This window comes from Polypterus senegalus, chromosome 1 (genome assembly GCF_016835505.1).
Source record: "Polypterus senegalus isolate Bchr_013 chromosome 1, ASM1683550v1, whole genome shotgun sequence".
In the NCBI taxonomy this organism is placed as follows: Eukaryota; Metazoa; Chordata; class Cladistia; order Polypteriformes; family Polypteridae; genus Polypterus; species Polypterus senegalus.
This window is the reverse complement of record NC_053154.1, coordinates 26,850,584-26,878,143: the sequence shown is the minus strand read 5'-3', so window position 1 is coordinate 26,878,143 and position 27,560 is coordinate 26,850,584. Positions and strand designations below refer to the sequence as shown.

At 37.8% G+C, this 27,560-nt stretch overlaps 1 protein-coding gene across 3 annotated transcripts in view; it reads left to right on the top strand.

The window, feature by feature from the left end:
- LOC120523575 (rho guanine nucleotide exchange factor 40-like) overlaps positions 1 to 24,152 on the top strand; it is a 237,034-nt gene extending 212,882 nt beyond the window's left edge. For 2 of the 3 annotated variants that reach the window (XM_039745001.1, XM_039744987.1), the window contains exons 22-25: positions 4,178 to 4,381; positions 11,534 to 11,664; positions 17,486 to 17,534; positions 22,359 to 24,152. In XM_039745001.1, the coding sequence (XP_039600935.1) occupies positions 4,178 to 4,381; positions 11,534 to 11,664; positions 17,486 to 17,527 (377 nt within the window). In that variant the 3' untranslated portion in view covers positions 17,528 to 17,534; positions 22,359 to 24,152. The remainder of the gene's footprint in view (positions 1 to 4,177; positions 4,382 to 11,533; positions 11,665 to 17,485; positions 17,535 to 22,358) is intronic. The other variant, XM_039744994.1, reaches the window with a different exon arrangement.
- The last annotated feature ends 3,408 nt before the right edge of the window (positions 24,153 to 27,560 follow it).

The window sequence follows — 27,560 nt, the reverse complement described above, 5'->3', positions numbered from 1 at the left end:
GTTAAACAGCAACTGTGCCTGTGGCCTTCCATTTCCTGATTCCATTCCTTACAGTTGAAACTGACAGTTTAAGCCAATGAGATCGCTTTTTGTAGCCTTCCCCAAAACCATGAGACTGAACAGTCTTTGTTTTCAGATCTTTTGAGAGTTGCTTTGAGGATCCCATGCAGTCATTCTTCAGAGGAGAGTCAAAGGAAAGCACAACTTGCGATTGACCACCTTAAATACCTTTTCTCATGATTGAACACACCTGTCTATGAAGTTCAAGGCTTAATGAGCTCATCCAACTAATTTAGTGTTGCAGTTAATCAGTATGGAGCAGTTACATGCATTCAAATCAGCAAAATTACAAGGGGACACAAATTTTTGCACAGCCAGTTTTTCACATTTGATTTAATTTCATACAACTAAATACTGCTTCACTAAAAGTTTTTGTTCGGAAAACACCCCAGTACTCAGATGTTCCTAGGAAATGAAAGACATACCACTGTTATCTTTTTTGTTGAAAGTAGAGTAAATTATTATGCAGGCTGAGAAAGGTTCCCAAACTTTTTCATATGACTGTATATATTTTTTTCTTATTCAAATTATTTTCTAAACTACACCTGTTACCCCCACGCACCACTACAGGGTGGTCCATATCTAATTATGCAGATCCAGATCGTCTGGATGACTTTGATTTACGTATGTGGCGACGATTCTAGTTTGGTGCAAAGACAATTCTTCATGTCATCAGTTTGCGCACTTCTCGATGGTCTGGGATTTTTCGGGTGATTTTCTATATAATAAACTTAATAAGTTATAGCATAATGAAAACTGCATGATTAGATTTGGACCACCCTATACTATTTGCCCGATGTGGGCTATGTTGTCTTGTGGCCTCAGAACTACTCCAGATTTTGTTTTGTTTTTTATCCAGCTCCTGGAGTTTTTTGGGGTTTTTTTGTCTGTCCTCCAGGCCATTGGACCTTACTTTATTCTTTGTTACTTAGTATTGCCTAACCTTATTTTTATATTTTTCTTTTTTCTTTCTTAATCTTGTAAAGCACTTTCAGCTACATCATTTGCATGAAAATGTGCTATAGAAATAAATTTTTTACTCTCCAGCACACTCCTCCTACTCCACACATAAATTCAAACAAACCCAATTAGTCCTGATCAGGCTTGCGTGGGGATGCCAGAGCTTATCCTAGCCAGCATAAGACACAAACAAACCCCAGACATGGTGCCACTCCATTGCAGTTTTAACAATTACAGTCACCAATTAATTGCTATTTTGCCCCCTCAATAGAACACAGCAACCCCACATGTCACAAACATTTCCTGTGTTATTAGATTTTAATATTCGATCTACAGTTTTTGTCTTCATTTTACCAGCACCTTGAACAGCAGTAGCGTGTTAGTAGATACTGTGTTTTTTTCCTTATTCCTTTTCGTCATAAGAATTACCAACTTTGAAATACTGTAACTGCCATAAACAACTGCTGGCTGAAGCAGCATGAACAGTCCTTCACTGCAGAACACCAAGAAGTTTTTAAATGAATGCTGTCCATGCTGGAGTTCTGTTCATGCTGGTATTCAGTTCTTTCCTCCAGTGTCTATCTGGCGCAAAATAAAAAGTCATTCACGTACTGTAACTGACAAAAGCCAGTTTTGTTTTCATATGAACAGATTTTTCTAATAAGCCAGTCAGCACAATCAGATACCATTGGCTTGACTAGATAGATAGATAGATAGATAGATAGATAGATAGATAGATAGATAGATAGATAGATAGATAGATAGATAGATAGATAGATAGATAGATAGATAGATATTGAAAGTAACCATAAAAATAAAAGAAGCAGATCCATATCAATTTCTTTTGGGGTAACAAGATTTCAAACACACTGACAGTTACTTAGGATAAAAGTGAAAGACACTATACAGTCCTGTGAAAAAGTAAGTTCATACCATGAAGTGTTTTTTGTTTCTTTTTAACATTTGTGTATAAAGATTCCTCGTGTCTGCGTGGGTTTCCTACGGGTGCTCCGGTTTCCTCCTACAGTCCAAAGACATGCAGGTTAGGTGCATTGGTGATCCTCAATTGTCCCTAGTGTGTGCTTAGTATGTGTGTGTGTGCCCTGCAGTGAGCTGACGCCCTGCCCGGATTTGTTTGTGCCTTGCACCCTGTGTTGGCCGGGATTGGCTTCAGCTGACCCAAGTGACCCTGTGTTAGGATATAGCGGGTTGGACAATGACTTGACTGACTGTATCAGGATTGGATCTTCATTTAAATAGCATCTATAGATAACGATAATATAAAGTAATAAATACCATGCCAAATTTATATGATGTACTGCACTGTATCATTTAAATAAACATAAATGCAAATTTCACATGTTAAAAAAAGTAAGTCCATCCCTACATTAATGACTATCTCAAAAACTAACACTTCATTTTGCAATAATCTGTTCAACAAAAAATGTACAGTTATACTATTTCCGTCATGTTTCCTAGAACTGTCAGTATTCTCTGATATCAACCAAGTGTTTTTTCCCCTCTCTTCCATTCAGAGTTCTTTCATCTGTGTCTTGTATGCACAGCCCTTTTCAAGCCCCTTTAATTTTCACTAGACCTGTCTACTGGTACCGTAGCCAAATAACTCTACTGTACATTTGCCTTGTCTGTCTATTAAACATTTCTGTTCCAGAAATCCTGGTCTTTGCCAAAGTGTTGAATGCCAAACTTAGTCTTGCCCTGATGTTCTTTCTGGTCAGCAAAGGTTTTGTCCTGGTACACCTCCTATAAAGATCTAATTTGTACAGCCTCTTTCTAGCAGTAGACTCATTCACTTTTACATTAAAAGTGGAAAGAGCTTCCAGGAGGTCCCATGATGAAATTCCTGGCTTCTTGGAGTCCTCTTTCAGCATTTTGCATTCTGCCCTCGAGTTGAACTTGTTGGGTCAACCTGGCCTGCACAAGATGGCTGTTAATTGAAAATCTTCTCACTGGTAGATGATCTTTTGGACTGTGGATTTACATTTGTTTGGAGATCTTTTTCTTTAAATCCCTTCCCAGACTTATAGGCATCTATAACTTTTGGCATGCTGATAACACACACTTCAACAACAAAGAGCAAACCAATTAAGTGTCCTGGTTAGTTTAAATATGACAGCTTCAGATAAGGTCCTCTCTAACGATGTTCTAATCATTTACACCTGATCTGGTGTACCTGATTTTAATTTAAGGTATTTGAGGTATTCAGAATTGGATGGGGTGGACTTACTTTGTCCACATGTGAAATGTGCATTTATGTTTATTTAAATGAATCATGATGTTTGTTAAATTAAGTCACCTTTATCTATAGATACTGTTTAAATGAAGATGGCTGATATGTCCAAATATGTTAAAAAATGAAAACATTTCATGTATTGAGTTTTTCACTGGACTGTATCAAACAGTTGGACTTGAAAGGTAGACAGAAATAAAAGTTAATATTTTACATAGAAAATAACTTTAGTATGTGAATGCTGTGGTGTTTTTGTTGGTGTCTAAAGATATTTTGAGCAAATGTTCTCTTTTATACCAGACTTTTTAACAAAAAATGAAGTAACCTTTATATTTCAATTCATGTTTAGTCTATTTTGTGAGGGGCACTTAGAACTCCTAAAAAGTTAACTGTGGGCCAGTTTTTTAGTTTGTGAATCTGCCATCTCTGACATATGCTATTATATAAATGCAATTAGAATTTTTTTATTTTATCCAAAGAATTAGAGAAATATTCTGCTGCAGAATGGAACTTTTCAGTTAATTTAAATCTGACAGCCCAGCTGCAGCTGGCCCACATTCATTCTTGTCAGACTTATCTCTCCCTTTTTAAGCTGGAGATACTGTGGATGAGTACTGAAAATAAACAATTCCTTCCTCTCCATTTTTTTTCTATCAGAGTTATGGAAGATTAAAGGACTACATATTTTAACAGCACCCTGTAAACGTCCCAAGGAAACTTAACTGCCTCCTTCTTTGCTAATTTTTTATTACTTTTCAAGTTTTTTTTACTTTTACTGCGAAACCTTGTGAAGTGCCAAGTTCACAGAATGGATTCCTAAAATAATCGGTCAGCACTGTGGTCTTGCCCCCCCAGTGAGTGTTTGCTGGTTGAGCCTCATTTTTTTCTCTCTTTCCTCTGACCCAGGTTCCCGAAGCAGAGCCTCTGTGGCCGTGTCGTCCTTCTCTAGTGACAGCTCCTTCAGGAGTCCATCGCCTTTGCCCTCTCCTCTCCTCTCCCCTGTCCTGGGACCCTTGGACTTGCACTTTGGTCATGGCACACACTTCCATCAATCTCGTTTTTACCCAGAAAGCATCAAAGAAGAAGATGATGCCTTTTCTACAGGAAACTGTAAGTTCACGTATAAATCATTGACGCATATTTTAATCAAGTCATTTGTGGGAGGCTTGGGAAATGGTTAATATTATCCCATGATTTGGCAGATCAAAGCCTCTACAGGCCAATAAGCTTAACCTGCATCACAGATAAATGAATAGAAGGTATTATTGAGCAACGGATGGCAGCAACAGGAGTTTTACTGAACGGTCAGTGGGTTTAGAAGAGGGAGGTCATTTTTTACCAACATGCTGGAATTCTATGAGGAAGCAACAAAAGGGTATGCTCAACGTGGAGCTTATGATATTATTTATCTGCACTTTCATAAAATATTTGATAAGGTGCCACATGAGAGGTTAGGCATCAAACTAAAAGAAGTGGGAGGTCAGGGTGTCGCTTGTAGATGGGTGCAGAATTGACTCAGACACAGGAAGCAAAGGGTGATGGTTCAAGGAACTCATCAGAATTGGCCGATGTTAAGAGTGGTGTTCAGCAGGGGTCAGTGCTAGGGCCGCTGCTATGTTTAATATAAAAACTGATTTGGATAGGAAAATAAATAACAAGCCGATTAAGTCTGGTTTGGGTGAAGAAGTAGGTAAAGATTTCTGCTGTAGTCAATTCAATAGATTTTTCAGGAGAGGACAGGTGCTAAGACACAGGACTTTTTTGCTAAAATATTGTTAAGTAAGCACTTCTGAAAACCCAGAGTGTTGCATGCAGAGGAAAAGCGTTCACATAGGAGTGAGCATTAGATTTGAAGACAGGACTCTTGACCAATGAATGAGAGAAAGATGAGGGTATATTATAGTGATAAATAATTTAAATATGTTAAAACTTAAAAAAATGACATAGCACATTGACACAAGTATTCAGACCCTTTGCTGTGACACTTGAAATTTTTGCTCATGTGCATCCTGTTCTATTGAACATCAATGAGATATTTGTACACCTCATTTGCAATCCACTTTTGGTCAATTTAATTGAATGGATATGATTAGGAAAAGCTCAAGCTTGTCTATAGCAGGTCCCAATGTGTATTAGAGCAAAATACAAGCCATAAGGTCAAAGGAATTACCTGCAGAGTCAAGTGATTGTGTCAAGCAACAGATCTGCGGAAGGCTACAAAAATTCCTGAAACTTTGAGCACAGTTTCTTTTATAATTCTTAAGTGGAAGAAGTCTGAAACAACCATGACTCTTCATAGAGCAGGGGACCTGGTCAAACTGAGCAATTAGGGAAGAAAGGCCTTTTTAAGAGAGGTGATCAAGAATTGTATATTCACCCTGCCTGAGCTCCAGAGAGCTGGTGTGGTGATGGGAGAAACTTCCAGAAGGACATTCATAACTTCAACACTCTGCCTGCTTGAAATTTGCAAAAAAGCACCTAAAGGACTCTCAGACTGTGAAAAACCTGATTCCTCTGGTCTTTTGAGATGAAGACTAGTGTCATATCTGGAGAAGAGCAGGCACCACCTGTCACCTGCAAAATACCATTCCAACAAAGAAGTATGGTGATGGTAGCATCATGTAGTGTGGTTATTTTTCAGTGCCAGAGACTGGGAGACTAGAGAAGAGAGACAAAAGAATGATGAACAGAGCAAAGTATAGAGATATACTTAATGAAAATGTGCTCCAGAGTGCTGTGGACCTCAGAGTGGGATGAAGGTTCACTTTTCAAGAGGAAAATGACTCTAAGCGGGAAAACACGGGATTGGCTTAGGGAGCACTCTGAGAATGTCCTTGAATGGACCAGCCTTGCTTTAGACTTGTACCCAATCCTGCAGAGAAAGATGGCAGAAAATCCCCAAATTAACATGTGCAGAGTTTGTTATGTCAAACCCAAGAAGTCTGCAGGTTTTAATCATTTTCAAAGGTGCTTCAACTGACTCCCGAGTAAAGGGTCTGAATTCTTGTGTGAATGGGAATATTTTTTTTTTCCATCCATCCATTGTCTAACCCGTTGAATCCGAATACAGGGTCACGGGGGTCTGCTGGAGCCAATCCCAGCCAACACAGGGCACAAGGCAGGAACCAATCCAGGGCAGGGTGCCAACCCACCGCAGGATGGATGGATTTTTTTTTTTTACTTTTAATAAATTTGTAAAAATTTGTACAATCCTGTTTTCAATTTGTTATTCTGGGGTTTGAATGTTGCTTGGGGAAAAATTAATTTAATAAATTTCAGCACACAGCTACAGCATATAAAAATAGGAAAAAGTGACAGGTTCTGAATACTTCCTAGTTCAGCTGTATGAACAATAGGTATGATCATGCAATTGTTAATATAATTATGCAGCTAATTAGTAAGATAGAGATTTTCCCTAAATTTAGTGGTGCAATTGTTAATGGTCCAAACTGAAGGAAGCAGAAGGAGGAAGAAAAGTGACTGTGCTGAATACTTGAGGTCTTTAATAATACCTTTCTCCTCAGCATGTCTCTTATTTGTCCTGAACAGAAGATAACTGTAGGACAGTAATATTTTATACCGCCTGTACCTCTGCACTGACCGCACAGAGCAGCAGTCATTTTGAATGGAGATGGAATCAGAGGATGGACCATAATGAGTAATTAGTCAAGATCAAAACTAGTAAGATAAGATTTAGTAGCACAGCCTAGGACATAAAACAAAAATTGTAAGTAGAAAATAATAATTAAAAAGTTGGAAAAATAGTTAAAACAGCCAAAGTTAAAACATTAGATGTAAACCATTAGTTAATAGCCACAAAAGATTTAAAAAACCACAGATTCTTTTAAATGTTCAAACAAAAAAAAATGCTAGGAATTAAGTTGATTCAGCAAACGTGGACAATAAATGCTCCATGTTGCTGACTTATGAGTTATTGTGCTAATGATGTCCATCTGGTACAACTTTCAGGTGATACCACCTGGCAACCTATAAACATGTCCCTAAATACGGATGCTCTCAATGCTGGCAACAAAACCAAGATGGCACCATGAAAGAATGTATTTCCTTTACAAACACTATTAAAAATGTGTCAGATACAACACCAATGTGGTGACCAAATACCTTGACTTCTAAAATCTCCAAAACAAAGTTTTATGTTAATTTTGGAGGCCAATGACCAAAAATTAAAAATAAACTGCAGGTCTTGACAATCACCCTCTATATTGCTTTGCGGTCCTGAGCCAAACAGTTGACATGCCACAATGGAAAGTCTCCACTGTGCAGCTGTAGATGGTGGTGAACATGGCTGGAGACATGCAAGATTTCCTGAGAAGACTAAAGAAGGAGAGGCCATGGTGAGCCTTATTGACTATAGACCAAGAGGTATTGTGCCCACTGCAGGTTATTAGTGTTAGTATCTCCAAGAAAGTTAAAGCTGGTGACCCTCTCCACAGCATCCCCTGCAATGTAAATGCAAGTGTGGTATACCTTGTGTTTCTTGAATTATTTGATCTGTTTGGTTTTGAGGACATTAATGGAGAGATTGTTGCTTCAGCAATACAGTGTTAAATGGTGATCAGGCCTGCAAATGTAGCAAATAAAACTTTATATTCCATTCTTCATCCCAAATATAAAATTGTTTAACAAGTGTCTTTATTCTCTTTCCTTCAGCATAAGTACTTGTAGAGTTGTTTTTGTCAGACTTTCACAGAGACCTGGGGACACCCAGGATAAAATCCTACCAGAGTAATGTAGAAATTATTTGGCCCTTTACATAGATTTCAGGATTCAGAATAGTAGTGGAAAAAATGCATCAAAAAAACAGTGGGGTCCCAACAGTCAAGAATGGAGGCCCATTCACGTCTAGAAGAGTTCAATTGTGTTGTGTTGACCCTCTCTTTCTTAATATTCTGACACTCCTACTTACCCCCAGTAGAGTGCACAAGAAAAGAATAAAACCAAAACATTTTGGACTCCTGCAGTCTGCTGCCAGGTCCTAAGCCTGTGTATAAGATGCCGGTATTCCTTTGAAGCGCAACAGCATGAAGGATTCATTTGCCCTTTGAAGCGGAGAGAATAATGAACTCAGTTGCTTGCTTTAAGGGAAGACAAATATAAAGCAGATCGAAGACTCAGCTTGTAAAGTTTAACTCTACATAAAGCCATCTTATAATTATTAAATATGTGGCAGCTTCTAGTCAGATATGATTCCCATGCCACAAGGCTTTATCTCACACTTTCAGTTCTGCTGAAGAGGAAGTTTGCTTGACCACTGAGTAATTCTTTCAGCATCTGGGATCAATTCAACTCTTGTACACGCATCGTTCGCTTCACACAAACCATCTGATAATTGCAAATAAATAGACAAATCTGGCCCCATGGAAAGCTTCAGATCATTTAATGTACACTCTATCCCCTAATGCATCAGTCCCACTGTCAAGAAGATTAAGTGTGTACATGATGACTGACCCTATATAAACAGAATGTTGAGAGTTCAATTGATATTAGGAAGAATTAGCCGAGAACAGGCCATTCAGCCCAACAAAGCTTAAAAAAAAATCAGGTGTAGTTTTGAAAGTCCCTGTAAGTTCTACTGATTACCACACTACTTGGTAGCTCATTCCATGTTTCTTAGTCTGTTTTTGCTTGACATGAAATCGCTCAACTGTTTAATTCTTCACTCATAATTCATACCCTGTAGTGCAGCCCAGTTGCTCTTCTTTGTATTTTTCCAGTGCTGTTATGTCCTTTTTGTACCCTGGAGACCAAAACTACACAAAGTACTTCAGAGGAGGTCTCACCAGTACATTATAAAGCTTGATCAGAACCTCCTTGGACTTGTACTCCACACATCAGGGCATTATATAACCTCATATTCTGTAAGCCTTCTTAATGGCCTCTGAACACGATCTTGCAGTTGATAGGGTCAAGTCCACTATGATTCCTAAATCCTTCTCATAAAGCGTACTTTCGATTTTCAGCCCTCCCATTGTTTATTCAAGCTTGACATTTTTAATTTACTTTTAATAACTTCCATTTACTGACATTTTATCTGCTACAGATCTGGCCATGCCTGCAAGTCCGCCGTAATAATTCAACAGATTTCAGATTATCTGCCATCTTGGTATCATCTGCAAACTTAACCAGCATGTTACTTATATTCCTATGCAAATCTTAAATCTACTGTATATAACAAAAATAGACAAGTAAGACAAAAATTCCCAAAGGAGCAACAAAAAAAAATGTCAAAAGGTATTTCCTAAGAAGCAATCCAACAACAAACAAGTCACAAAATGCTAATCCAGAATCAGAATCTAATAACCAGAGCAAAATGATCACAAAACAATAACATTTCAAGTAAAACAATACTCAAAACGAAATTCTTTCAACCCCAATGACTTCTTTATTTAAGCTTACTTTACTCTGGCCTAAATGGCCAAGAGGAGAGGCTCAGGAGTGATAATGTCATGGTGGCCCCACCTCCTGGGGCTCCACCCACAAAACACACAGAATGCATGCACATTTAAAAAGACAGTACTTAATTACATAACAGAAGATATGTGAAAATATGAAAAAGAATAATTTAAAGACAACAGAAACAACCATAATATAACTAAATTTCAACTGATGAATCGGTGTTCGTCATTCAGATGAATGATCACCACATCCCATTGTGCACCACCGATCTTCAAGACTCTGTTTTATATTACTGCAACAGCTGGCGATTCAGTGACCTTGAAACAATGAAGCTGACCACACAGAAAACATTTTACAACCCATGGTTTCTTCCTGAATGATACAGTGAAAAGTAACATAGAATTAACATAAGTATGTCTGCAGTACTTTCTTCATTATTCACCACTCTTTTAAAGAGAACACCATTACTACACAATGATATAAGTCCCTGACCAGTTTATTCTCATTAAAAAAACACATGAGTGTACTGAAAGTATCTTCATAACTACTTTGATCAAGTACTGGCAATAAGCATTTGATTTCTCCTCCAACTGAGTCATTTTTGGGAACATGACCAGCACAGACCTCGGTCACATTTCAGATAGCTATGATTTCATCCAGTGTGATAATGAAGTATAAAGCAGCAGACCTTTGTGCTAGTAGCTGTCTGTGAATGTATTTCTTCTGGTTTTTGATTGAGGATTTGTTTTTTTTTTTATTGAAGCACAAAAGAGGGCAGCAAGCTTTATAAATAACACGTGAAAGAGCCCAACCTGCCCTCTTTGCAGATTTTTACCTACTGAATTGGCCTCACCATTGGAAGCTTAACACCATCTCAGACAGCAGACTTCTTGCTTACACAGCCTCACAAAAATGATCTGGCTTCTAAATACCACAATGAATTTTAAAATGCACTTAAAAGAGGAATAGGTAAAACCAGCCATCCTAAAAGATAAAAAAAGCGTTATAAACCTAAAAAAAATGAATCGATATAATAAAACAGTACCAGAACCAAGGCCCCAAATCCATAAAATCTACACTGAAAGTACAAAAAATGGCAGAAAACTAACAGAAACAAGTTGCTGATGCTTTAGTGTTACTGGGAATTCAGCCTAAATAGTAGCTGAGGCTACAATCACAGCTGCATTATCAGGTGACCCCGCCTCCTTTGGTTAAACATAAAGGAGACAGGGCAGATAACATAGAGGGCTAGAATTTTCAAACTTAAAAAAATACAAAAGTGAAAATGTTACTACACAACATAACTAAAATCATAATATTACATAAATACAACAAACATACTAAACTAAAATTCAAAAAATAACATGAAGAATTATATTTAGAAAACAACAAAAGGATAAAATAAACAAACACTAAACACTTAAACCAAGGCAACAACCCTGGCTGAAACATGACATTTTTATCCTTTTTGCTTTGCCTCTTACAGTCAAATTGATTCTTTTGTTCTTGTTTTGCTTTTTGACTCATTGTAGATTTAATATATCAGTAAGTTTCATTTTTGTCATTTGACCTAGGAGTTTCTTGGTTCCTCTCCTTCAATTATGATTTTTTTAATAAAATTTTTATTTTTTCCAATTTAGAGAGGTTTTAAAATTGTGATTGTTTTTGTCTTTCTGGTCCATTTCAGTCTTTGCAGGCTGTGAAGATGAAGATTTTAAAGATTTTTTTCTTATCTTTCTACACTCTATTAAAATGCTTATGGAAGTAGATGGAAAAGAAGGAACTCTTCAAATACTTTAAAACTTCTGTGTATTTATACTTTTCCTTTCTTTTTCATGTCTCTAGTGCTTGACAGTTCAGGCTCTTCATCTTGTGGCAGTGGTCAACAGAGCCAGCAAGATCTAAAATCCATGAACCTGGATGTTGCAGGACTCTTCAACCACAACAGCAGCAGCAGCTCTCAATACAAAATGCAGGTATATAAATATTATTTATATTTATTCCAAACAATGACTTTAAAAACAGACAAATTTCACCTAGCCTTGACAGACAAAATGACAAACTACCAAGAAAGTATAAGACAAACTGATGATAGTATTGATGGTAGAGAATGAAAGCTTGAACAGGCGGAAGATGCACCTCAATGGAGGAGTGTTTCAAAAATCAATCACCCACACACTCTCTCCAATTGTAGAGTATAGAGCCAATCATGGCAGTGTTGACCATAAAAGAGGAAGAAACTTTGTATGGGGCTCCTACCCATCATAGTGCAGTTACTGACAGAACATAACATTTGACATAATATTGTCATATTGGATTAATCAAGTTCAGGGTTATGGAGGGCCACAGTCTTTCCTGGTAGCATTCAAAACTAGACGTAAACCTTCAGAGAGAAGGCAGTGGGTTATCGGAACAAGGATTTGGGGTATTGCAGTTTTATGATGCTGTAAATAAATATGTTTAAACTGCTCATACACACGTCAACTCTATAAAGAATTAAACAAAACAAATACAGCCTTGAAAACCACTCATATTATAAGGTACTTTATTACTTATGTAATACAAAGACCATCCATTATTCACTTCCTGGGGGTATATTACTACATCACACTGTTATCAAATTAAGTTTAATTACCTGTTGGATTTGTCGACACAACAAGATGAAATTGCTCTGTTTAGATTTAGTTTCTTTTAAATGTAAACCTGTGGTACTATTGAGCAGATCATATTTTACTCCCACCTACAGGCCTGGTATTGACAAAAAAGGTTCTTTTATTTATGCCAGAAGTTCTTATGTGTGCATAGTTGGTTGTTGGCTGCTGCCCAGCCAGGACATCCAAGAGGACCGGAGGAGTGCTTGCACCTCCTCCAGACCATGAGGGGGCAAACGCCCTGGTTGCTTTGGGGACCACGGGTAGAGAGCTCAGAAGCTGAACCCTCTAGGAGCCCGTGGTCGCCGCCAGGGGGCAACCTGCTGCCTTTGGATCCCTAGACCTCAGCTCTTCTGCCACTCCTGGAAGTGCTGGGGGGAAGAGGAATGGGGACACTCGGAGTGCTTCCGGGTGCGCAGCCAGCACTTTCGCCACACGGGGGAGTGCCGGTGGAAGATTGCCAAGAAGCACCTGGAGCACATCCGGGTGACTATAAAAGGGGCCACCTACTTTCATTCAGGGCTGGAGTCGGGTGAGGAGAGGACGAGAGCTCAAAGAAGAGAGTGGAGGCGGCCTGAAGGAAGGCAGAGAGAGAGAGTGAGAGGCCTGGACTTTGGGGAAGTCTTGGGGGTTTTGTGTTGCATTTATTTACTTGTAAATAGTAGGAACTGTAAATAAACATGTGGTGGTGCTTAATAACATGTCTACCTGTCTGTGTCCGGGGCTAGTTTCACTATATATATATATATATATATATATATATATATATATATATATATATAAATTTTTCTTGAGTTTCTATAAAGTTTTAATTTCTCATTGAATACAAATAAATTCTATCTATCTATCTATCTATCTATCTATCTATCTATCTATCTATCTATCTATCTATCTATCTATCTATCTATCTATCTATCAACAGCCACTTCAGTGCTGTTTGCACATACAATAATTCAACTTACTTTAGAAAGCCCTACACTTGCACAAATTGTGTCTGCTACAACTGATGGCCTAACTGACTATTGATCCTTCGTCTTCATCTTTCAGCTGCTCTTGTTAGGGGTCACCACAGTGGATCATCTTTTTGCATGTCCTCCTGTCCTCTATATCTTGTTCTGTTACACCCATCACCTGCATGTCCTCTCTCACCACATCCATGAATCTTCTCTTAGGCCTTCCTCTTTTCCTCTTGTCTGGCAGCTCTATCATTAATATCCTTTTCCCAATATACCCAGTATCTCTCCTCTGCACATGTCCAAACCAACGCAATTTTGCCTCTCTGACTTTGTTTCCAACCAATTCTAACCTTGGCTGACCCTCTAATGTCCTCATTTCTAATCCCATCCATTCTTGTCACACCCAATGCAAATCAGATCTTCTCTTTCACTCTCGCTGATACCTGTCTGCCACAAATTACTCCTGACATTCTTCTCCACCCCTTCCACCCTGCCTGTACTCTCTTTTTCACCCCTCTTCCACAATCCACGTTATTCTGTGCTGTTGATCCCAAGTATTTAAACTCGTTCACCTTCGCTATCTCTACTCCCTGCGTCCTCACCATTCCACTGACCTCCCTCTCATTTACACACATGTATTCTGACTTGTTCCTACTGACCTTCATTCTTCTCTTCTCTAGAGCATATCTCCACCTCTCCAGGGTCTCCTCAACCTGCTCCCTACTATTGCTACAGATCACAATGTCATCAGCAAACATCACAGTTCACGGGGACTCCTGTCTAATCTCGTCTGTCAACCTGTCCATCATCCTTGCAAATAAGAAAGGGCTCAGAGCCGAACCCTGATGTAAACCCACCTCCACTTTGAAAGCATCCATCACTCATACTGCAGTCCTCACCACTGTCACACTTCTCTCGTACATATTATGTACAACTCTTAGCATACTAACTAAATAATTAATCTACATTCTTCCATGCAAAATAGAACATCTGCCTCATCATGTCTGGCATTTCAGTTTGTTGTTCTCAAGACCAGATTGCTTCTTTTTTCAGATACATAAATTCTCTTTGAAGTATCTTGACAAAGAAGCTCAACTATGTAGTCATATTCATACATGTAATCATTCATTTTATGTGGCTAAAACAAGGCACCTTTGAACTAAGTATCTTGATATTGTACATTAGTAGTTGCCAGTTCATAAGCTTCGCTTCATAAATACAGAATATCTGATTGGTCTGATATTGCTTTGAATAGAATTGATATAATTGGTGATTTTTGATGTATCGAGAGAGGCTTGCTTCAAAGGGCTCTTTTCTACAATGACTTGCATACTGCTCTGTTGATAAATTGAGAAATTAAAATAAATAAATTGGGAGACCAAAACTGGGAAAAGAAATATAGAACTGGTAGAGGAAGAATGGGACATTTGATAACCCTACTCACACGGGACAGTTTAAAATCACTGGTTAACCTGCCATACATGCTTTTGGGTTGCTGGTTAAAAATGGCATTCGGTGAGAAAAGATCAGACATAAAAAGAACTTTCAAACATTGTTAAAGATCAACACAACATAAGACAGTGAAACAGTGCTAACCACCGTGCTGCCAAGCATTATTGCTAAGTAGTCAAAAAAAGATTATATGGAAATAAGTGGTTAATTAGAAAGAAATCTATAAAATGCAGAAAGAATGACCAATTTATCTGTCACCCACTTGCTAAATTCAATCTAGTGAAACTGAAGCCTCTCCTAGCAGCACAGACTGTAATGACCCCAGTCAATCACAGTGTAACTGATGAATCAATCAGTTTTTATGAATATTGTACAATTAACAATGTGCATCAACACAAGGTACTTTACAGATACAAATGGCAATAGTATATTGAAAATTCAATGTGAATAATACAATTAAATTCACAAAGAGCAGAAAATTCAGCACAGGGAGATAAAACGATTAACTAGGACATATCAGCAAATCCTATGTAAGGAGCTTTACTTATCAATTTAAGTTATTATATATACAATGTGTTCAGAAAGTAATCAAACTTCTTCAATTTGTGCCCACTGTATTGTGTAGTAGATTAAATTAAAATGAATAATTTCCACATTTGCCCATCAATCCACACTTAATAGCACATAATGACAGAGTAAATACATGTTTACACAAAGGTCTACAAATTTATTAAAAGTCAAAAACTGAAATCTCTTCTTCATGGAAGTATTCAGACCCTTTGCATAGACTCTCCAAATTGTGCTCAGGTGCATCTTGTTTCCTTAAATTCTCCTTGAGATGTGTCTAGAGCTTGACTGGAGTCGACTTGTGGGTAACTCAATTGGACATCATTTAGAAAATCAAACGTCTGTGTATAAAAGGTTCCACAATTCATACTGAATGTCAGGAGAAAAATCAAACTATGAAGTCGGCAAAACATTTCGTAGATCTCTGTGCTAAAATTGTGGTGAGGTAAAGATCAGCGCAAGGGCATAAAATCATTGTAAAGCTTTGAGTCTTCCGAGGTGTACAGTTGGCTCAATAATGTGAAATGGAAGAAGTTTGAAACAACCAAGAGCCTTTAAAGTGTTTGCTGTCCAGCCAAACTGAGTAACCAGGAAAGAAGGGCCTTGGTTAGAGATGTGACCAATAACCATATGATCAAAGCATCAGAAGTCCTCTGCTGAGATGGGAGAATCTGTGAGAAAGAAGACTCACCAGCTCTCCCTGAATCAGGTGTTTATGGTAGAATGGCTAGATGGAACCCAGTCTTGACTAAAACATATATGGCATTTTGAAGGAATCTAAGAACATGAGGACAAAGATTCTGTTCTGATGAGACAAACATGTAACTTTCTGGGCAGATCTCCAAGCACTACATTTGACAAAGACTGAGCCCTGCTCATCACCAGCCTAATACCATCCCTATGCTGAAGTTTGGAGGTGTCAGCATCATATTAGTGGATGTTTCTCATAATAATTATTAAAAGATACTGTAGATAAAACATGAATTTCAACTCCAGAAAGGGGAGAAACCCTGGCTGATACATGACAGCATGGGGTCCAAAACCACTATTGTAGATCTATGAGGCAGCAGCACTGACTACTGCACCATGATAAACTAGTGATTATTGATTAGTCATAAGAGGAAATGGGTAGGGCTGTATGCTCAAGCTTTCATAAAATGAGAAATGAATGAGTTGCTTTGTAATCATCCACCAGCTTAATACCACTGAAGGGTGCAGTAGTGTATGCCAGTAGCATCAGGCAGAAAACATAAAGAAACATGAAGGTTAGGTAGACATCAAATATTTAGTGTTATGAGTTCACTCATTATGAGCTGCTGGTATCTGCGGCAATTGACTGTACACGTGAAGTTCCAATTACTTTCTGTGAAATGCACAAAGTATTCATGCTTTTTGTATTTAATGATAGAAGGCTTACTGGACTCTTTTTGCTAAGCAAAGTCTGTGCTCATTGGTGGTTACTGCAGTATGAAACAGAAAATACATTTTATAAAGGTGTGACATAGGCCTCAGATAACAGTTCATCTGTGCATTCAATTTTTATTCCACTTCATGACCATGGGAGGCTTGCTTCACTGAGTTTATTATGAATGCATAGTTTATTATGAATTGAGGGCAGCTTGGTGGTACAGTGTTCAATACTGTTGCTTACCTCACAGATTTCGAATTGTGATTAATAGTCCAGTGATTGTCTTTGTTAACTATACACATTCTCCTCATGTCTAAGCGCGTTTTTGTTAAGGGTTTTTAGTTTTCTTCCTGTATACACGTTCCTTTAGTGACTCTAAATTGGTTCCTTGTGTGATAGTGAGCCATGATGGGCTGGGATAGGCTCTGGTTACTTTAGTTAAATAAGTTAAAATCTGTATATTACAGTCTGTTCAAAATCATAATTAAGCTGAGAGCTGGTGTGCTGAAGCCTAACCTGACATCATCAGGCAGAGACAGGCAGCATACTATGCAATTAGTTGAATGCAGATTTCTTTTATCAGAAAAGATGGAATATCCTTAGTAAAAAAAAGAAAAGAAGCACATGTTAGGCTAAATACAACTGTGAAACAAGACGTTGAAAGAATTTTTTCAATTTTTGCTCATATTTCCAAAATTATCATATGGATGACTATTATATATATTCTCATCATGTTTTTGAACTCTCTTTCTCTCTCTTACAGAAATCCGATCAGCACGTTGAAAGACAGTCAACAGTCGTCTAAAGAAAGTGTAAGTATGTAAAGATTATCATTGGTCTGAAATCCTGAAAAATGCAGTGCAACTCGCTAGTGCTTCTCTTCAAAGTGGATCAGTTCTGCCGACCTAAACAAGACGATGACATGACTTATGGCATAGAAAATCCTCCTCCACGGGGAATCAATTTAGTAATAGCAAAGAAAATGGAAACAAATGACACCTGATGGGGCGCCGCACTCCTCCCAAGTTCAATCTTTTAACTAAACCCAGATGAAGTCCTTTGTGGGCCAGGTCTACGATCCAAGAGGAGTTGTTCAGACCATCGAGATTTCATCAACTTGTTTACTACGGGCTTGCCAAAGAGGAACTGTGCAGTGACATTTCACAGCATTCTCACACAATGGTGCCAAAATTCCACTAGTAAAAAGGCCGCTGAGTTCTTTGCATAATTTATAGATGTACAATTGTCTGTTGGGGGAGCACATCAAATGTGTTACTCTAATTGTCTCACATTCGTTCATTCTTCAAAAAAGCTTTATTAATGTGGGATGAATTGCCATCCCAACCGTAGACACAGAAAGGTCCAAGTCTGAAGACTAAACACACTACAGTACTGGCGAAAGTTTTAAAACTTTGACAGGCAGTTTAGAGTTTGCTCTCCGTTTTATGAGCAGTTCAGTCTGATGGTTAAGGCTTTGGGCTGAAACTCAATAGGCTGCTTGCTCATGCATGAGCACTGACTTAGTTCAGTTAATTTTAGTGTAGAGTTCTTCACTGATTACAGGCCCTGAGCACTCATACATATTTACAAATATAATAAAATATTACTAATGTACAAAATCCCCCAAGATTTACAAACATAAACACACATATTAATTGTGACCACTACAGGCCATTTGGCAAACTGAGATGCAACACTACATAATGTGTTGCATTAGACCAGGCCAAGGGGACACCCACATCTGGCTATGACAGATAGAGGGTCATTTCTGGAGGGTAGCACTGGAACGCATTTATACCTTGGGATAGGGGGGGTGGTCCCAAGCTGTTTCATGTGGCAACACGCTTTACAAGTGCATACTCCTCATCCAGACCTGAATGTAAGCTGCCCTTTCCAGTAAGACAGAGAAATGGAGTTTTTTAAAATATGGAAAATGGCTGTCAGACAAAATCATCCTTCCATCCATTTTCCTCTGCTTTGCCAGGTCCAGGGTGTGGGGCAGAAGTCTACACAAAGATACCCAAAATTTAACTTTAATCTCCACTTCCTCCAACTCCTCCAGCATGATATAATAACTCCAGCATGTCCTTGGTCTCCCCCAAGGTCTCCTCCCAGTTCGACATGCCCAGATATCTCCACACATAGGCATCCTAATCAGATCCCTGAACCACATCTGTTGGCTCACATCAATGCTGCTCTGCTTTGAGCTCCTCCCAAATGTTTGTACTCTTCACCTTATGTTTAAGGCTAGGCCTATACACCCTGTGAATGAAGCCCATTTCTGCTGCTTATATCTGCACTTTACCATTTTCTGGCTGAGAAACATGACCTCAGACTTGTTGATCCTTATCCCAGTCCCTTTAAACTTGACTGCAAACCACACTAAAGTGTATCTGAGGTCACCAACAGATTAAACTAGCAGGACCCCATTATCTGCAAAAAGCAGAGATACAATCATACATTAACCGAAGTTGATACTCTCGTTTCTTTGGCCATATCAAGAAATAGTGTCCATAAAAATTATGAATAGAATCAGTGACAGTAGGCAGCACTGGCAGAGTCCCACACCCACTGGGAATGAGTGTGGCTTACTGCAGAGCCGTCTTAATAGCATCATAGGCCCCCAGTAAAAGCAGTGTGCTGGAACCCCTGTTTTGATAGCAAAACAGAAACATCCATAGAAATCAGAAACATCGTGTACCCCTATGCTCCTGGGACCCCTAGCCAGTGCCCATATGTTAAGATGGCCCTGGCTTACTGGCAACCATGTGAACCAAGCTTTCTAGTCATTTGTACTGGACTGAATGTCCTATGCCAGCAAGCTCGGTACCCGAGATTCCTGAAAATCCCTCCTAACAGGACATTGTGAGGAGCACAAACATATGCCTTTTCCATCTCCACAAAACAGATGTAGAATAGTTGGGCATACTCACATGAACTGTAATAGTTTGAAGGTAATAATTTTTACAAATATTAAGTTGATTTTCAGTTGTTTATTTAAATGTATTGTTATGACAGTGACTCATTGTGCCACCATTTTAATTTACTCCTACCATTTCACTTTCAATTCTCATGACCAATAGCCAGATCACTGGTGTCTTAATACAGTATCCACACTTTTGGATAACAGCAAGACAATTTTCCTTGCTTTGAATTTAAATTGTATCTTCAGCTATGGAGATCTAGTTAATTTGGATTTATGACTGCTCCTACAACCGCATTTTTGTGTTTTTATTTTGGTTGTGAAGCCTTATAGCCTGACGTACCATTAATCACCTTTGCCTGTCATTTTGACCTCAATTAAGCCTAATTCCCAATAGCCTGTTTTATCTACTGGACCCTTCTTCTTCTCACAAATGTACATATTTTTCAACTAGAGGTATACACAGTAGGGTGTATGCAAAAGTGTCTCTTTTTGGGGTCACACTTAGCTGCGAATTCTGTAGGTGAGCACTAGCCCATTTGGAAATAGATTCTATCAGAAATGTCAACCAAAAACTAACCAGAGAAAATTGCTTCTGCTGCATGGAGAAAATACAATTTCATAAAGCCAAAAAGAAAGAATGAACCCAATCAAATTTCTTGTGATGTTGATCACATACACTTTACAGTAAGAACACCCAAAAGAAGCCAATGGGAGTATACAGTAAATGATTAGAGTGTTGTCTTTTAAGTGGCAGTTTTCTTGCTGATTTATAGCAGATGGTATAATCAGGTTAGTAAAATGAAACAGCAAAGTTAGACTGAAGCTTCTTCTTCTTCTTTCGGCTGCTCCCGTTAGGGGCCACCACAGCGGATCATCTTCTTCCATAAAAGTTAGACTGAAGCAAATGGCCTTAAATAAACTTGTTATCCATGTGATGTGAGAAATCTTTCTTAACTTTGTCTGTTTATTTTTACCACCTTAAGATATTTTACAGTAACTTCCAGCTACACGCCATCCTATTTTGTGTTGTCCAACACTCTTTTAAAGAGATATCTTTGATATATTTTTTGTATCTTTGGGCATATTAGTAATATTATTTCCAGTTCGTTGGATTTTACTGCCTTTCAGTTAGTATTAAATATGCCCGCACAAGAAGCCACTTGAGAGAGAACATAGCTGGAGGTCATGGCCAAGAGTACGTTTCAGGGTTTAGGTCAGTTCAGTGTCAATGTCAGCTCAAAGGAAAATGTCTAGTGTTAATTATTTCTGGCCATGCCGAGGATTCTGCTAACAACAGAAAGTTTTTCAGTTTATTGCTGGATGGATTTAGCAATATCCCCAATATCACCTATGATAATATGGATTACTTTAACATTTGTTTTCCAGAGCCTTTAACTCTCATTCACACATTAGAAACTTCATGTCTACATTTTGCCAATTATTACTAAAACATGAAAAACGTTTCTTTTTTAATGATGTGTTTACATAGATCATTGTAGACTCAGAACACACATGAAATGCAAGTGTTCCAAATAACGATATAGTATTTATAAAAGGTGTCATTTTGCTTGACTTCTCACTCTATACAACTCCAAGCAACTGACACGCAGGTAAACAGACTTGAGCTGAGAAAACTGTGTGCCGGTGGGGGATGTGATAGCAGGCTGCTTGCTGCTTATCAACATATTTAAAGGACAAAAGACTCTGACAGAGAGGAGCTAAGCGTTTTAAGGTGGCACAGATCTACAAGTTTTTTCGTAGGTGGATAATTCTAGTGTTAAATGTGAAATTGGTTTACACACGAAGCTTCCAGAATATATTGGATGAAGCAATTTCTTGGATTTTTATCTCCATCTCTGCCATCACCTTGGCTCTTGGTAATTTGTGTCCATGGCTATGGTCCAGTAAATATATTTTACAAAGTTCTATGATTACTAGCTGTGCAACACATTCAGACTGGAACATAAGTAATTGTTGTAGACCTCAGTATATTCTGCATTAACATCTGCAGTGTACCATCTATTGGAATATATTTTGTAATGCATGTCATAATCAAATGTATTTTTCATTCCAACAGATAATGCATCACAAACATTAGTGGAACTTATGAATCCCATACTAAATAACACAGCAGAGACACAGCAACCAGATGGACACACAGATAAACAGATACACACAGACACTTTTTGTTGAGGTGGATTATATTTCCTATAATTACTGGGATTTTTTAGCATGCTATAGATAGATAGATAGATAGATAGATAGATAGATAGATAGATAGATAGATAGATAGATCTATCATAAACCTGAAGATTATGCAATGTTTAATTGCCGCATGATGTTATGTATGACCATTTATGCCCAATTATTTTGGAGTTAACCATATGTTTGCATGTATGTTTGCCCTGCAATGGACTGGCATTGTGTTGAGGTGTTATTCCTGCCTTGTGTCTAATGATTGGTGAGACATTTGTCCTGTGATTTTGTTCTAAATAAGCAGATTTGGAAAATAAATGAATGAATGTATTGATGAATGGAAAGAGATGTTATAAAACAGTGAACTGTTCCTGAAGCTTAGATGGAGGTTCTTCTTTTATACCATTTGGCTCGCTGTCCCAGTTTATTGCCAATTCTGATAAATTATGCATCTAAAATTATTTATCAATTACTACATTTTAAAATGTCCCTCTCTATCTTTTTTGCTTTTCAGTAGTATGTCATTTGCACAAGATCACATCTCTTGGGACCATCCAAAAACAACTGGAAAAAGTGATCTGCAAGAAAAGCATCTCAATGAGTACGTTGAAACTGAAATCAAAAAAGAAAAGAAAAACAAAAAACATTAACACAGAAACCAAAAGACGATAAAATTTTCAGGAGTAAAGAAAAACACAGATCGTGTGGAAACAAAATGTCTTCACTGGAATATAAATGGTGGAAAGAAAACTAAACCAGTTTGGAATCAAAGGAAAAGCAAAGAGGATTAAACTGGAATAATCACAGGACAGCCATCTTGCCAAATTTTAACTGTCAAAAGAATGCTGTTTTTTTGAAGCCAAAAATATTCATGGTGTTGTTGGGCTGATCAACCTGGGAGTGATTTCTAAGCTATGATGGGGTTTTGGAGCCCTAAGTTTAATAAGATACGTTCCTTTTAGAGCCAGGCTAATTGTGCCTCATTGAAACAGAGTGGTGAACATCCCCACTTATGAAATGGCAGACATTTTCTCACTTTCTTACTTCAAAGATTTGACTTTGTAACATTGTAACTATTAGTATTCATGTTAGTATGAAGTCATGAACATGGCTGTGTCTATCCATTTGCACAAAACAAAACCAGAAAACTTTACAATTCATATAACCAGAAGGCATAAGGGAAGCTGAAATTTACACCCATTTACAGAAATGTTTAAAATTAGTTGTGACAGCCATCAACAGCATCCACTGATGAGAAGCAGGAAGAAGTGGGGGCCATCACACTCACCGAACGAATAATAATAATAGATCTATAACAATAGCTGTTAATGATAATGTGGTGAAAATAGTGAGACTTAAATGACATTGCAATTAACCAAAAAAAATTGTTCTCAATGCTTTTAGAAATGTGTAGACCACCAGTGTAGTTTAATTAACTGAAAGTTAGAATGTTATGTTCAATTAGAACATTCATTCATTAGAACCCTTGTGACGAGAACAGTCCATGTTCAGGCCAACAAGCTTATCCATCAAATTCCTCAAGATTATCCAAAATAACATTAAGTTGAGGTTTGAAGGGCCCTAAAGTCCTGCTCTTCACCACACACCCTGGCAACACTTTTACTATAAATGTCCGTGATGCCAGAACAGACTCCAACCCAACTCAAACCTAAATTGGATTAAGCAGGAATGACAGTATCATGTTGCGTTTAACCTTATTATGAAATGTTTTTTTAAAAAAATAATGTGTGGAAATTTTTTTAAGAATCCTCGTAAATCCGTTAGGAGTCCAACTTCTTTTAAAGATCTCTTTATTGCAGTTTCTTGGGGTCAAAAGAAAGGAAAGTGACCTGACCTAATGGCATCTTAATAGCTTAGACTATCCTCTGGTCATGACAATATGTTAGGGTACAAGGGAGTTAAAAAATTGAAGCACTCGTCACGGCTTGATCTCGCCCACTCATTTCCCACATATCATGGATGAGACTACAAAAATAGAAAATACAAATAAAAGTCTTTTCCACAATATCAAAATATGACCAAAGCAGCCTGGACAGTATGAAATAGAGAAGATATCAAGAAAGGAGGATCTTTATATGCACCGTGAGTAATTGAACTGCACTAAACCCCTCTTTATGAATTTCCATTGTTATTTGATGTTTATAAAGAACTTTCCTTGGATCCCTAAAATAGCAGAACCAAAAAAGTCACTAATTTTCATGTGTGAGTAACCCTGAACACAAGATATTCACTCAATGCTGCACATTTAAAAACAGACAAAATTAATAAATGTTTGAATGGCTGATTATCCTTTAACTAAAAGTAACCCTTTATTTAAACATGACAATAGGTACTTAAGATTTAAGATGTGTGTTTGTGTATGTGCGTGTGTGTGCTGGGGGCTCAAAAATCATTTGTATAACAAGTAAAGTCACTACTCATTTAGAAACAACAAAGAGAGGGGTGGTGCAGAGCTGCTACCTCACAACTTGGAAATCCTGGGTTCAAACACTGACCCAAGTACCCCCTGAAGGGAGTGTGCACATTCTGCTTATGCTCATGGAGATGTTCCTTCAGTACTCACTATTTCCTTCTGAATTTGTAGTCAGACACAAAAATCGGTTAATTTTTATTTTATAGAGCACCATTAACACCAAAATCCATCCAAGATGCTTTAAATGGTTAACGAGATCACAACAATAAGGTTGACCACTGACTCTTAAATTGCCTGATATATGGATAACTGCATAGGTGTGCCCTTTGATGGACTGGCACTTCATTTAGAGTTTTCTGCAAATGCTGAAGGGGCTGGATCTTTTTCCCACAACCTTATTCTGGAATTTGGGGGGTGGTTTTGAAATGGTTGTATTTTAATAGGGATTAAATAAACAATAGTCAAGATCACTCTCATAAATGTCTCCAAGATGAACATACTTTATTACAACAAGCTTTAAGGAGCCTGCCAGGTGCATTGGTCAGTTCACCATGACAAGACTGGAGAATATAACAAAGCAACAGTCCTAAATAAGTGAGGTTTATTTGCGTATCAGAGTTAAGAAACACATCAGATTGCACCAATCAGCATAGAGATAAATGATATCATCTTCAGCACACCTATATCTACAGGTGCTAGATGAACTATGCAGTCAGAAAGAGCAGCAAAGTTTTTGGTGGGTGGAGGTATTTTGTCGATCAACCATCATAGACGTAGCATATAAAAACAATTGGGCCCATAAGTTGATGGGGTACCTTCATTGATCAAATGTCAGTGTTGTGTCATGCTAGAATCTCAATGGTAAACCACCCACCGCCTGCTTTTCCAGGCAATGTACTGTATGTATAACAATTGCTTTCAAGACCAGAGCTGGTACCGATTAAATACAGTATTTTTGTAATTATTACAAGGAAGGCCAAATACATTTTTATTACAATATATACATTGTTTATGTGTATATCTTCTTCTGCTTCTTCTTCACCTTTTTCCACTTCAATGTGAGGTCACTGTGCTTGATCAGCCTTCTCCTTTATCCTGCAGTCCTTCACCTCCTCCCCAGTCAGAGTGTTTTTCTTCAAGTCTTCTTTTACTTTATCCATCCACCTCCGCTTTGACCTTCCTCCTTTCCTCTTCCCCTTTACTTCCATTTCTATCATTGTTTTGCACACGTATTCATTGTCTCTCCTCATCCCATGTCCATATCACTCTAGCCTACTTTGCTCTCCTTTCTTAGACAACTCTCCCCCTTTTGTTGTACCTCTGATTTCTTATTCTGTCCTCTTTTGTACCTCCACTCATCAATCTCAATACTTTCATTTCTGCCACATCTAACGTCTGCTGCACTCTAATTACTGCTCATGCCTCATCTCCATACATCATTGCTGGTCTTACCACTGTCTTAAAAACCTTACCTTTAACCTTCACCTTAATTCTTTACCTCAAACACTCCTGATACCTTCTTCCAGTTGTTCCATGCACACTGCACTCTATGGGTTATTAATACATGTAGTTTTCCATCTTGGGCTACCACTGATCCTCGATATTTAAATGTTTCCACTCTTTTTTAGTAGCTTTCCCAGCAGGCCAACTTCTGAATCTTGATCATCATTAAACCTCATACATTCTGTCTTCTCCCTATTTATTTTTAATCCCCTATCTTCCAAAGCCCTTTTTCATTCTTCCAACTTCCTCTCCAAGACAGATAGAGATTCAAAATGTTAAATTGCTAAATCAAGTACATTATTTTTGCAAGGCAAAGAAGGAGGAAAGAAAACATTTTCTTCAATACTTTACAAATCTCTTTTAAAACTCTTTGTAGATATCAAAGTGATGTTTGTCTCTTCCATGATTTCTAAATAATGATGAGCGAAACAGTCAAGTTTTGATATGCATACAGTTTCATGAAACTCAAACTGAAATTTGCATTATAGGCAATTGTAAAACACATAAATCTCAAATAAGAGCCTTCTTGGTGGCTTTAAAGGTTCTTTTGGAGAGAAAAATAAGGAATTCTGCATCCAAAAGCATTGTTTACACTACTGTTTTTTTTTTTGCGACTACATAATGCATGTAAACCAACAACAACAACAACAACATTTATTTATATAGCACATTTTCATACAAAAAGTAGCTCAAAGTGCTTTACATAATGAAGAATAGAAAAATAAAAGACACAGTAAGAAAAATAAAATAAGTCAACATTAATTAACATAGAATAAGAGTAAGGTCCAATGGCCAGGGTGGACAGAAAAAACAAAAAAAAAAACTCCAGACAGCTGGAGAAAAAAACAAAATCTGTAGGGATTCCAGACCATGAGACTGCCCAGTCCCCTCTGGGCATTCTACCTAACATAAATGAAACAGTCGTCTTTGGATTTAGGGTTCTCACGGAAGGACTTGATGATGATGGCCACATACTTTACGGCTGTGATAGTCGAGATTGTCATTGTAATCGGCAAAGTGGGGATCGTACTACCAAAACAAGTCTGGCAGCTCAACAAAGTGTCTACATGTGGCAGGAAATGAGTCAAGTGATTTTTTTCTGTAGTGCCAAATTAACACATTTTGTTTAAGTGACGTTGTACATCTTTTTGAACATTTAAACGAGTATATTGGTGTTCACAGAGATGCTGAAATTTTTAACTGATTTGGTTTTACTGCTGTATCTATCATTTTTATTTTAAAGAAACATTATTTACAATTATGTAACAGACAAATTGAAATTTCTTACACTTGTTTTTCCAGAAATACTTTAGAATTTGAAATACACATGTTCATCTTCAACAGAATGTTAGACATCACTAATTCCCCTAAATTTTCCAGGCAGTTCTAAACATCTTCCTTCTTGTGTCAACACCATAAATTGCAATGGAGGTGAAACACAATTTGTTTTTTGATTTTTTTTTTTGCACTACAGAAGACTGAGTTCAATTCTGTTTTGCACATATCATTTTTCTCCCCATTACACAACTGCTAAAACTGTGTGTGTGTGTTTGTGTGTTCACTGCACAATGCAATGGCAATCTGTCCAAGGGTTGTTCCTGCCATGTGCCAAATGATTTCTGGAAATTACAACATTTGGCTTTCGTGCCATGAATTTTCACTGAGAAGATGATATTCTTTTCTTACCCCCACATGAAAAAAAATCGTGCACTTTAGATTTGAACTTCTAGACTATTAAAAATAACGGATCTGTAATGTGTGGTTTCTGGAAGGTCCATT